Source organism: Chaetodon trifascialis, chromosome 1 (genome assembly GCF_039877785.1).
Source record: "Chaetodon trifascialis isolate fChaTrf1 chromosome 1, fChaTrf1.hap1, whole genome shotgun sequence".
NCBI classification, from domain to species: domain Eukaryota; kingdom Metazoa; phylum Chordata; class Actinopteri; order Chaetodontiformes; family Chaetodontidae; genus Chaetodon; species Chaetodon trifascialis.
The window spans coordinates 34269204-34282888 of record NC_092056.1 but is presented as its reverse complement, the minus strand read 5'-3'; the positions used below and the strand labels follow the sequence as shown (position 1 = coordinate 34282888).

The window sequence follows — 13685 nt, the reverse complement described above, 5'->3', positions numbered from 1 at the left end:
CTCACTTAGGCTTATCAAATTAGTTAAATTTCATAATTAATAATAGCAATGTTATTAAGCCATTGACCAGTACTATTTTACACAGATGTTTGCAAAATACCGAAGTGGCTCTGAAAGCCTATATACTTTCACAAGAACAAAGGGACTGGTGTCTGTAAGGTGATATGTAGTCCACTACACATAAAATCAGTTTACAGCATAACAGCAGCCCATTTCATCATCTTGCAGGGTCTTGTTCTCATGGTGACTTATTTTTCTTCATCATATTGTTGAACAAATGTTGGTGCTAATGGGCTGGCATCTGTCAGGTTAGCCAAATCACATTAAGAACAGTACTAATGGATACTAAGTATAGAAGGAGTTTATGGGGTTGGAGCTTTGGAGAGCTATTATTTTTGTATGTAAGGAATGGATTGCGTTACACTTGTCTGCTGTAATGGAAGCTGCACATGTTAGCATGCCAGGCTAACTCCCTTAATACCTACAGTAGTAACAAGCATTGCATATAGTAACAAGCATCATATAATTAGCGAACTACATTTTGTTGCTCGGCTGAAAAAAGTTATATTACCAAAAAAAAGTTGAGGACTGGAACATACACAATGTTAAAGCTGGTCCTCTGTGCTACATATCTTAGATTAGGATAAAAGTAGATGCCCTGTGTTAAGTGATCCCAATTCAAATACAAACAACAGAGCACAGATTACAATTAGAATTACAATTAGTCATTTGGCAGACACTTTTATCCAAAGTGATGCACACATGAATTCACACACTGATGGCACAGCGTTGGGGGCAGGTTTTGGGGTTCAGTATCTTGCCTAAGGATACTTCGGCATGTGGACTGCCAAGGCCAGAGATCGAGCCACCAACTACCTGATCGGTGGACAACCGCTCTACCTCCTGAGCCACAGCCACCCATATCTATACATATCTGACCTTTTTGTGCTTGTCTAAGTATTTTGTTCTGGCAAGTATTCAAGTGTGTGTGTGTGTGTGTGTGTGTGTGTGTGTGTGTGTGTGTGTGTGTGTGTGTGTGTGTGTGTGTGTGTGTGTGTCACCAGGTATTTATCATGTTGTGGGGACAAAAATCTGTTTTCACATTGTGGGGACTGACCTCCCTTATGGGGACAAAATGCAGGTCCCCTTAATGTAAATCATTAAATTTTAGGGTGCAGACTGAGGATAGGGTTACGGGTTAGGTAAGGTTAGGTTAGGGACAGGGTTAGGAAGAGGCTAATAGTGGTTATGGTTAGGGTTAGGGTTAGGGTAAGGCTCCAGGAAATGAACGCAAGTCTATGTAATGTCCCCACAAGTAATATAAACACAGTGTGTGTGTGTGTGTGTGTGTGTCTGTGTGTGTGTGTGTCTGTGTCTGTGTATGTGTGTGTGTGTGTGTGTAATTAGTAATTCCATTTTCATAGTAAACTGCTTTTAAGCCATGCTAGAATGGAAAGCTTAATAGCAACAGTAACTAAAGATGGACTGGGAATAGCAAAGAGGTGTACTGTGGCTGTAAGTACTACTGAGGCCAGTAGAAAAATGAGTCTGAAAATCACTGACTGAGGTACATGTGATATTAAAAACACCCTCCTTCTCTAGAGAAATATATAAATTGAAGGCTAGCACTGGTTCACACAAATGACTTAACCTGAAAGACCGGCTAGCAGCTCAGTCACTCTGCACATGAGATCATAGGCTGGTGTTTGCTTTACTGCTCTTTTCCTTTTCCTGTTTCTTTCCACTTTCTATGCTTGTTTCTAACCACCACTATACCTCCCTCCTCAGGCAGACATGGGGATAACTTACTCTGAGTTATCAGTGATTGGTCGTCTGAGGAAGATCTCCAAGTGTGGTCCCTTCAGTATGTTCTGTAAACTTATTCACATGTGGAAGGATGCACTCTCCCCCATGGAGGTCAGTTAACCACAAGATGAATAACCTGGTGTCCATTTTAAATAAACTGAGCAACAGAAAAATGCAGAGCAGTCATTTTCAGGCAAAGTGTGATTGCCATAGCTGTGTGATTTTTCAATTGCAATTGGCCTGTATCTGTGGAAGACAATACACTTGTACCAAGAATAAGCACAAATTAAACTTCTATATATGATGTAATAAAATACAGTGCAGGTGATCTTTATTTTAGTTTATTTTTCTCAAATCAAAATCAACAAGGGAAACCAGCTTGTTTTCTGTGGGGAAATTTAGGAGTTAAGCCCACATGTATTAAGATATTACTGGCATACTTAACATTACGCAATAATATTTAAAGCTGGCATTAACATTTCACAGACTGACAGGACAAGTTGGACAAGCCCAATGGTTCAAATTCAGATCTTTCAAAGTGAGGAGCTTGAAATGATAATAATGATAAGCTTGAAAGGTTAATGAGAAATTTCAGCAACTCTATCCACCGCCCGACCGCAGCAAGCTACCGGTTTCTACATCATTTATCTAGAGCAGGACCCAACAACTGTTATTTTGAGCAACTGAAAGACACAGCTCACTTTACTTTTTACACAAATCAGAGTTACTCAGTGGTTTGTCTTCTTTGACACAATCATCTTTGATCAACTATTAATAGTCGAGACACTAGCATGCAGAGCATATCAACTAGACAACAATCAAAAGTCTATTAGCAGCATAGTACATCTGAGAGCTATAGCATACTATAGCAAAATGAACACCAGCTAAAAATTCACCTCCTACAGGTTATAATGAAACTGCTAAAATCGCTGCTCTTCAGATATAAACCAAAGTGCTCTTTCGTCATCTTTGGACACTTTGCCTTTTAAACAGTTTTTTGTCAAATTGGTGTTTAACGTCTGAAAATGTGTCTTTTGGACACTGATAATGAATATTGTGCATTTAGCAAGACCTTTTCCTAAAACAAAAACAATGTGTTGTCATCTTTCTTCAGGTGGCCCAGAAGGTGAAACACTTCTTCCGGATGTACTCAGTGAACCGGCACAAGATGACCACGGTGACACCGTCCTACCATGCCGAGAGCTACAGTCCTGATGACAACCGCTTTGACCTCAGACCTTTCCTTTATAACACACGCTGGGTCTGGCAGTTCAGGTGCATCGACAACCAGGTAGCAATGCATAAGGCAGGAACTTTGTTTACTGTATGTCAGAATGGTGGGGTAGACAGAAATAACGTAAAGTAACATGTAAAACTTGACACAGAAAAGGACAGTAATGTGGACATACAGGAATGAAGTGTGAATATGGATGGTCAATATGATCTGTCCGTATTCTCTACAATATGAAACAAACAATGGTGACTTTTATTGTGATCTAAACAAATATATTTATGAAGTTGTTTCAATTTTTCATTTTCTTTTTCCACAGGTGTGCCAGAAGGAAGCAAACACCCCAAAGCAATAAGAACCTGTGGTCTTCATTGTCCAGTGAAAATCCATTAGAACTGTAATGGATCAGTTATTTGATGATTATGCACAGCTTTCATTGAAGCCACATACTTTGTATTGTACCTGGAAGCACACGGCCAAGTAGGGAAGATAATATTTTAGATAAAGAGCCTTTGTTCTACCTCAGCCCATAAACAAAAACATTAACAAAAACCTGTGAATCATATTTTTGCTTTTAAATGACCAACATGATACAGTTACTGTTACTACAGTACTGATGTAGTAGGTAGAAGATTTGCTAGAAATAAAGTGATTCCAGAAAACATGAAAATTGGTTTGAATATGTGTTGTTTCTACATTATGAAAGTTTAATAACAAAATACATTTTTCTGGGTGGAAGAGGTGTTGTGGAAAGCTTTGGAAGCAACTGCATCAAACATCATTAAAGAAAAAGCATGTGGTGGTCATATTATTGTCAGCTCATAGAACAAAGTGTGACATAATTAACATGTACAAGCTTATAAGTCAAATCATGACTTTTAAGTCAAAATGATGATATTGCATCAACATTTTTAATATTCATGTCAGATATATGAGATAATGTTGAAAACGTCAAATTTCTTGCTTTTTAAAAGTGCCAAGACAGTTAGTTGATTGTTCAATCAGATGATTGCTTGGAAAATGTGTAATAATGGTGAAAATTGACCACCAAAATCTGACCATTTCTAGACTTAACTGCGAATTGATTCAAAACAATCATGTACAGACAGATTGAGGATGACATAAGTCAGAGCATTACTCAATTTCAAAGATTTATTAAGTTAAGAGATTTAAGCTTTGTTGAGCAAAGTTTAACATGATCTCATCATTTTGACGGAAAAATACTGATTTAGTCGAGCACTGTGAGGCGATAATGAAACTAAGCAGCGGCTCTTCCACACAAGAACAAACATGTCTGTTATTTCAGGACTCTGCCCAGTTCTGGGCCAACGTCTCTGCAGGCCCTGCAAGTGCACTTTCGAGGAAGTTGGGGTTTCAACTTTTTTTCCTGTAAGGCTGTTTTAATTTTCTTAAGCGTTTTCTTCATGTTTTCCTTTAACTGCCCACCGGGGCAGCTCCCTCTTAGTGTCTCTGCTGCCCAGTCACGGCATTTCGTAGTAGGTGGAGTCACCGTTTTTAAAGTCAGTGTAAAGTGACACCTACGGACGGACGGGCGGGGGGGCAGAGGAGCAACTTCTGTAAAGCACATTCCCCTTCCGTCTGTTCGAGACTTGTTGCGCTGTATGGAACTATTTGCAGTCGCTGGCCTTTATCTCAGCCCCACTAGCTGTTTTCACACCGTCTTACTTCAGATCTGTCACTTTCGCTTTCGCAGCTGAGGGGCCGTTACAGAACAAGTTGTACATTTCCTGAATGGAGACGGACGGTCTGCTCAGTGGGAATGTCAACGGAGCCTCCTGGGACTATGGCTCTGGGTCTGGCCCGGGGCCCGTCGGTGCCTCGGACAGCAGACGGATGTCATACTCTGTCGCCGGGCAGTCGTGCCGTGTTGAGGAGCACACAGGTGAGTGGAGGTGGAGTATGACAGTCCCAGGTCGGTGGCGTCTGCAGTGAGATGAGAGGAAGTTTGACATTATGCGAGAAAGGCTTATGGTGACTGCGGCTTCTCTGTTCCTTACAAAAGCCAGTGGTAGAAGAAAAATCTGATCCCTTCGTGGAACTATCAATAATATCAAGTAAGCATAATAACTATGAATTAAATCAGCGCCCTTCTGTAAGACTGGCCCTCAAGGTAAGATGTTAAGAAGCCAGTACAATTTTGATTTCAAATGAAATAGCCTTAAACAAATTTGCACATAAACAAGTTAATCTGGAGCTTTCAGTGCCGCTGAGGTTCTGAATCTCTGGGCCGTTATTCCAGATTTCCATCTGGTATCCATCATTTTGCATTTTGTCATTGTAGTGGGACAGGGTGGAACAAATTTTTAACAATGCATCATATTTTATAAGATCATCATGCTGTGTAAAATCTTTATCTGTAAAGTTTTAACTATAGCTGTCAGATAAATCTAGCAGAGTAAAAAGTCCAATATTGAGTGGAAGTATAAAGTGGCATGAAATGGAAATAACAAGTGCACGTGGGAACCACCTGGCACGCAGACTCTCAAGCACCACAACTATCACAGACAGGCATGGTATCCAGACCCTGTTGTGGAGCATCTGCATCATCAGTTGCAAAGATGGGAAGGCATACAGCCAGAAGGCTAAACCAGATGACTCAATGCATCCACCCCTCAATCAGGGTGCATCAGCTGCCCTCAGGGAGAACCAACAGGGCTACTGGGCTTCCTGCTTGCAAACAGGCCAGCCACAAGGTAGCCGAACCCATGCCAGATCTGAGCAGCTTTGTCCAGGTAGAGGCTATACGCCTGCTACCAGCAATCGCACCATGTCTGGGAACCACCTGACACCAGGACTCTATGCACCACGACTATCACAGACAGGCTCTGTATCCGGACCCTGTGGAGCAACTGCATCATCAGTCTGATGCTGCCAGCCCAGAAGGTAGGATTAGTGGGGGTCTGCAGGTACCGTCAGCAAAGGGCAGGTGACACAAAACTTGACTGGAGAAATTTCTTCTGTGACACTGGAATGGTGAAAAAATTCGGGGGAACAGTCAGTTTCTCAAGATGTCTAAGTGAAAAAGGGAGACAGCAGTGCATGCATCTGAGTTTTATAGGGGAGAGGATGCTACCCCCTGATTGGGCAATGAGGACAAACAGAAACAGCTGTTACAAATTTAGAACCCCTAAGACCATCAGGGAGGCTGTCCCAGAGTTAGGGGGCATAACATAAGCTACCTCTCTGTGCCTTTTAGTTCTTGTCTCAGGAACACTCAAGAGGTTTGAGTCAGAGGATCTAAGTGACCTAGCAGGCACATATGTTTTAAGCATGTCAGACAGATAAGATGGGGCAAAGTCATTTAGTGATATAAAAACCAGTCAAATAATTTTTAAACTAATTCTGTGACAGACAGGTAACCAGAACACGTGCTGCTGCTTTCTGTACGAGCTGTAACTGATCAGTAGCCTTCTTAGACACACCAGACAGAAGAGTGTTACAGTAGTCTAGCCTGCTGGAGATAAAAGCATGTATTAACTTTTTCACGTCTGCCTGGCAGAGAAACGGTCTGCTGCAGGCTGTGCTTTTAATTAAATTTATTTGTACTGAATTGTAGCCAAAGACATTTTGTTGTTAATTTCATTCCGTTTGGTTGACAGACATTTCAGTGCAAATATAGCTTATAGTCACATTTACCCATGACTATGAAGTTTTGTATTTGTCGTTAATAGATGTTGTTAACATTTGCTATTCTGTTTCTGATGGTGCTCAGAAATAAAACTGGAGCATGTATTACATTGTCGTTGTGTGAAAATGATAATAATGATAGTAGTAAACTTTAATTATATATAGCACCCTCATACAAGAAATGCATCTCAAAATGCTGAACAGAGAAATTGCATGCATTGAGTGCCTTACGTGAAAATAGACATAAGATGAACAAAATACATGTTAAAGTTAAGTGGCAGGAGATGGTATTGCAGTGATTGGCGGCTCCCTCAAAGTCCAGTGTGATTTCTAATCAGCTGGTAATACCGAAAACCAAATATTTGGGGAAGGTTTAACAGTTTCAAAAAATTGGACACCATCCAAACCTAATGCTCACAGCTTTCATGGCAGACTTAGGAGACAGGTAGTAAGAGAAGCACAGTTATTCTATGAAAAAAGCAGATATATATGTATTAATTTAATCAAGATACATTGATTTCCAATTTGACCCATTTTATTCCATTAACTATGATGCACAAGACAGTAGTAAAGTGTTCTGCAAGTGGAGAGTGTTCCTCTTTATCATGCAAAGTTAACAAAGTTAAAGCAGCAGGGATGCATCCTGTGACTCAGTGTATTGTGGATGAAGGGTTTCATCGCCATAGTCTGCCATTCTTATGCTGTATTTAAACTTAGCTGCATTTCATATATGTAGGCACAAAGGTTTATGCACAGAATTGTAATGCAGCACCAGGTGTTAAGGTCTGAAATGTCTGTAGATAAGTTTAATAGGGATGTGTCTGATAGTGCAACCCTGTGGTCCACAGTGAGAGCAAAGAGGGCTGACCGTTTGATGTCTAAACACAAAGGATGCTTCAAGGTGTACACAAGTCAACTAGGAGTTATATTTAGTCATTTTTGTTGAGGAAACCCAAAACTAGTAGATTAACTACGACATAGGATTAATATATATATATATATAGAGAGAGAGAGAGAGTATATGACGTGTAGATTAAGACCCTTTCAGACATTTACTTTACTATGTAAATGTAATGGAACATGGTCTCATATCTGAATTAATGTCCAAGTCATTTTTAAGTATAAGTCACAAAGGGAATGTTTGTATCTAGTAACATTTCTGTTGCATTTCTGACTTGGCAGAAACTGACTTAGCAGGGATATCATATCCTCTTGCTCACCAGGTGTCAAATATTGTGCAAGCATTGTGGCTCCTTCCTGTCATGTAAATTTAAAGTCATTAATGCAAATAAATGTTACAGACAGATGAATGACAAAAAGCCACTGTTTTAACCAGATTAAATAAGCAATATTACATATTCCATGTCTGAAAAGGGCGTTGAAAGTAAATCTTAAACTTTTAAGTCTTTAAAGTTAAACATTATACTATATTGTTATTTAAATTCATATATAAATTCAAGAAAATATGAACAGATAATATTGTCTTATGGGTAATTAATATTTCATTACTGCTGCAGCAGAGAATGTGAGAAATGCATCTCACTTGTTTGTCCTCTGTGGAGTGTGTTGGCTGTGTGTAATTTAGCAGTATTGCAGCTGTTTGAAGTGTCGCCCTGTCAGAGGCACTCGACTGCACTGCTGCTATGACACATTCTGCTGTGACGCATGGAGTCAACAGCACTAATGTGTGTGTGAGGCTTGAACTGAGTCATCAGTCATCAGTCACTGGGTGGAAAAGTTACAGTCATTCAACACAATCACTTAGCAGCTTTGGAACAAGCTTGTGCTGTGTGATAACTTGAGTCTCTGATACTTTGTTCCTATTTTTTCATTGCTGTTCTACTTTATACGACTGATTTCTTTTCTAAGACATTCAACCAGTCTCCACAGTCTTACACATCACAGCACTTACAGTTTTGTCCAAACCATGCAATTGTTAAAAAATAGCGGGACTTCTAATTTCAGTAATCTAGTTCACGACTGTTAAGATACACAGACACACAGGTGAGAGATATAAGGTCATTTATTGCAGGGCAAATGGAATGGGAATATGTGGCAGACAGGTTGAGAGCAGAATGTTGAGAGTTGCTGGGCTGAACTGGGGCCCGAGGCAGGCTGGCAGGACAGATGAAACGAAGAGATGGGAGGCAGGGGCCACAGCAGAGCAGAAGGAACTGTAGGGAGAGGAGAGGTAGAATTAGTTTTGGAGAACAGACAACAACTGGATGCAGAATAGCAAAACTGGTTCGAAGGGTAGCAACACTACCTGGTAGCAGAGTCAACAATGTGGCATGGTGGAAGTGGAGTCAAACATGATGTATTATATCATTCCAAGGAAAAGTGCTTATCCAGCACATATGCTAAAAAAGTTCTTCCTACTTCCTTCCTTGATTTGCTTACTTATTTAACTAAAAATGTGTTACAGAAAGCATTTGTTTTAAACTGGACATTGAGTTTGAACATTATGGGCATTTATCAGGTAGGGAGGGTCTGATGTAATTATGCTAAGTGTTGCATTATCGATGCATAATGGTAATTGCATTGCATTATTATATTGCATTAATGTAGGATAGTGTCTTGTTGGAGGTTACAAAAAATCTGGATATCTAGCCTCCCTGAGGACAAACTTTGCAATTTTACTTTGCAAGCAGTACTGGTGAAGCTGTAAAAATAGCTTAATCATCAATATGCTGTTTCTTCTGTCAAAAACATTTGTATTGTCAGGGGTGATCTAAGTGTCTAGTCTAATCTTGCTTTAGGCTTTTAGGTCTTGATTTATGTAAATGCACGTTAGTAAGATATACTGTTCAGCTTCATTTTAGAATGATCACAGTTTTTTTTTAGTGGATAGATTTTGTGTTTTAGTAGAGATGAACCATAGTCATAATGGCAATAATGGTATCCCATATTCTGTTCTTCCCAGGTTTGCCTCAAGAAAACATAAACCTTGGTCTCAGCTCCCAATCAAACCAGTTCTACAGACAACATCCCAGAGACATATTATTCCACGTGCTATTTTAGTCAGAGTTCTATAAATTGTGTTTTTAGGGACTCATGCTAAGTTCAGTGGGTGAAGATACACATGGTGATTCAGGAGAGTGAAGATCATTGTGTTTTTAGAGCACTTGGGCACTTGTAAAGATCTTGTTTTAGACAAACTGTTCAGATGGTCCTGCTACTCTCATTTGGTTCACTGTCCACAGATGATGAGGACATCTGTATCCAACGAGCTGCTGTATTCATCGAGGATGCCATACAAGTGAGTACAATAAATTGCTCTTTTTATTTCCCTTTAGTAAATAATTAGAGAAGGTGAAAAAGAAGAAGAAGAATCAGAGGGACAATCCCCTTTATTTGTCACACAACACATGCACATGCACACACGCCATGCCACGCCAAATTTTTCCTCTGCCCATGGCCCATCCTGGTAAGTCCTTCCTCTGCGGCAGACCAGACCCAGTTTTCTTCGTTGTCACCACTGGTCAGGTGGTGATCTTGCATGCATGCATGTTTTTTGTTTTTTGTTTTTTTTTGGGGGGGGGGGGGGGGGTCATTTTTTTTATGGAGAGAACATGCAAACTCCACACAGAAAGGCCCCTTTTTCCTCAGGCAGCAGGCTCCTGAAGGCATAGTGGAGGACAGCTGGAATCGAACCCGGGACCTTCTAGCTGTGAGACGACAGTGTTACCACTGTTCCACCATACAAAGGCATTGACAAAAAGTGTCTTGGGTAGAACTGGAACCCAGGGACCTCTTTTTCATTCTTCATACTCATCCTCTGTGAATCCACATTACTGTGAGGCATTTTGGATGTCCACAGTATATAATAGTATGAAAATATATATAATAAGTTTGGTGTGTCTTGATGAATTTTTCTAACAAAGGAAAACTGCAGTCAGACCCTCTCTTCAGCTTCTGTTTTTGTTTTTTGTTTTTTTTAAATCATTATCACAAACTATTGTACTACCACTAACTATTGTAGCACCTATCCAGACCCAGCAGTGTGGGCTGGGGTGGACAGTACTTAAGTTATCGTTGTTGTTGGTGGTGTTATTATTGGATGTATGTGTGCTTTATCCAAATGCTTCTTTTGTAGTCAACTATTTTGCAACATTAGGAAGGGAATATCATGTTTTTATTGTGGGATGAAAGTCTGAAAGAATTGGTTTCTGATAATGGATAACCCTTTGCTGATTATCTGCTAGACTGGTTTTGAGTTGTGTGTAACAACTTTAGTGTCGTCAATCTCTTGAGAGTTTTCCTTGTTTTATTTTTTTAGGGTGCAAGATGTAAGATAAAGATGGCCATGATTTTAGTCAAATATTCAAAACTTGAACTGCCATTATCAATAGAAGAAGGAGAAGTAACTGTCCTGGTAGTATGTCAAAGATGTCTGTATTGTGTTGCAGAGTTATCCATAGTTTGTACTTTGTTCTGATCTGAGCATAAATGATTTTTATAAAAATGAGCAAAAATATTTTGTCAAAAATACACCACACCATCCTCTTAATATCACTGCCTTCATATTTGGTTTAATGAATGTAAGTCACCATCACTTGAACGACAGTCTAAGTTACTGAGATGGGTTGCCTTTGACCCTGAATTTAAGCCTGCAGGGATTGACGGGAGGTTTAAACATTGGTATAGGAGGGGAATCACTTCTTACTGCTCAATTATTTCCAAGGGAGAATTTGATAGTTTTCAGAAAATTTCAGACACATATGGGCTAGAAAAAACTGACTTCTTTAGGTACCTTCAAACTAGATCCTATTATAATGATCAGATAAAATCACTAGAAGAATGTGAGACCAACTTAATTGACATATTTATTGACATGTACAAAAACAAGGACAATAGGAAACTTGTTTCAAAACTGTACTCCCATATTCAATTTAATAAGAAATACTCAACAGATAGGGTTAGATTAAAATGGGAGAAAGAATCTCAAACTGTCATCACAGAAGAAGATTGGTTGAATATTTGTTCTGTGCAGTCAACTTCTACTAGTTCTGGTCTCTGGAGAGATTTCTGCTGGCGGAATCTGGTTAAATATTTTATAGCCCCTAAGTTAAAATATGTATAGACAGGGGAGACGGCCAGGGGACTGTGTTGGAGGAACTGTGGTGAACAGCTAGCAGACCAATTTCACATATTTTGGAGCTGCCCAGCTATTCAAAAGAGATCACACAAGTAATACAAAATATTTTTCATGATGAAATCAACAGCTCTTTTTCCACAATCTACTTGGGGAATATTACACCCCATATACCGGGACGAGACAAATATCTTTTGAAAATTTTATTAGCAGCCAGTAAGAAAACCATAACTCGGAGCTGGTTACAGCCCACACCTCCAGCAGAGTCAGACTGGATCGATATTGTGAACAATATTCAAAATATGGAAAGGATGACCTTCTCGTTAAATCTACAGACTGATAAATATTTGCACTATTGGGAAAAATGGATTGGGCACATGTCCACAAGAGATGCTCATCGAGCCATCATGTATTTGTAACTCCATCAGTATAATGTCTGAATGAATGTATAGGTGACCAAATGTTCATTCTATGCTCTTCTGTATGTTGTTTATATTCCTTTTATAAAAATAAAGTACAAAAAAAAAAAAAAAAAAAAGAGTCCAGGAGCTGAGAGACTTCTGGATATTCAAGGGCAAGACTGAAACTAAAGGTGCTCATGCTGTTTTTGCTCCTCAACTCTGGAAGAAGTATGCACTGATCCAATACTTCAGACAAGACATGATTGATCCGCATTTAATACTATTTTCTTTGTCAGTGTCATTATGTAACTTTAATGTTTCTGCTGTCAGTTACATTCCTCCAGTCACAGTGGGCTGCTGACTCAATCTGCCTCCTTTTTGCAGTTTGAACATGTTGTCTCCTTGTTTGTACTTGCATGTAGTACCGGTCCATCAACCACCGGGTGGATGCTAGCTCACTTCGCCTGTATCGATGGTACTACTCCAGGACATGCCAGTGGTAAGTTCACACCTTCTAATGTCAGCTCAGGTCAGGTCATGTATGAATCAGATTGTACCTGTTTATTTTTGCAGTAAGTAGAAGTGACAGTATTTGGGCAGTGACATTAAGCAGGAGGAGCGGTATTCAATAGTAACAATTCAGCTGACCTTGTGCAGATGAGCACATGCTCTCTCCACATAAACCAATGTATGAGCGTAGTGTGGCGGTAGAATTAAAAGAAAATAACCAAAAACAAACTAATGTAAAGTGAAAGCTATGTGGAAGGCATCATGGCTGCCCAGCAACAAAGAAGTGACAATTTCTCAGACAGCAGCATCCTTTGGCCACCCCGTCTCCAGGTGCATTCAACCTAAGCTGACAGGCCTGTTTACCCTGACACTCCAGGGGCAATATATCATAAACATTCCTAGCACAAAGAGTTGCTTTTAGTAACGAAATTCAAAGAAAATTCTTAGAATGACTACATTTTCTTAGAATTTCTGCTTACAGTTAAGGTGTAAAAGTTATTCACAAAGCATCTTATCCCTTAAGAGAGTCTCTAAGGTGAAAAGCTGTTAAGAGTAGGCAGGGGGACTTTCTTAAGCAGAGGAGAAAATGACAGAAAGAAGAATAGATCAGAGAAATACTCTCCAGACACTGAATGAGAGTGAGTTAATGAAACGCTATGGGTTAGATGGAGCAGGCATAATGTTTGTGGTTGATCTACTTTGGGATACATCTCACATCCAGCACAGTATAATGGCAGAAATGAAAGTGATCATAACACTAACATTTTTTCCAACAGGAAAGAAAATCACCGCTCATACTCATATTGTGTCATAGAGACTACATGCTGTGATTAGGCCAATCGAGTTCACCGTCCATTATCCCCTATTAGTGTTTATGCAATGCTAAGATAACTGCCTCCTGGCTCTAGCTTCACATTTAGCACAATGACATGACAATGACATCAGTCTTCTCATAACAATTGGCAAGAGGCAAATGAATGTATTTTCCAACATG

At 39.7% G+C, this 13685-nt stretch overlaps 2 protein-coding genes across 2 annotated transcripts in view; both read left to right on the top strand.

Annotated features, from left to right (window-relative positions):
• Positions 1-3703, top strand: part of LOC139330273 (glutamine-dependent NAD(+) synthetase-like) — a 32095-nt gene extending 28392 nt beyond the window's left edge. Inside the window, exons 19-21 of the mRNA XM_070961103.1 lie at positions 1789-1917; positions 2921-3097; positions 3357-3703. Coding sequence (XP_070817204.1) covers positions 1789-1917; positions 2921-3097; positions 3357-3392 — 342 coding nt within the window. The 3' untranslated portion in view covers positions 3393-3703. The remainder of the gene's footprint in view (positions 1-1788; positions 1918-2920; positions 3098-3356) is intronic.
• Positions 3704-4623: 920 nt separating this feature from the next.
• tpcn2 (two pore segment channel 2) overlaps positions 4624-13685 on the top strand; it is a 55114-nt gene continuing 46052 nt past the window's right edge. Inside the window, exons 1-3 of the mRNA XM_070963825.1 lie at positions 4624-4940; positions 9889-9944; positions 12604-12680. Coding sequence (XP_070819926.1) covers positions 4790-4940; positions 9889-9944; positions 12604-12680 — 284 coding nt within the window. The 5' untranslated portion in view covers positions 4624-4789. The remainder of the gene's footprint in view (positions 4941-9888; positions 9945-12603; positions 12681-13685) is intronic.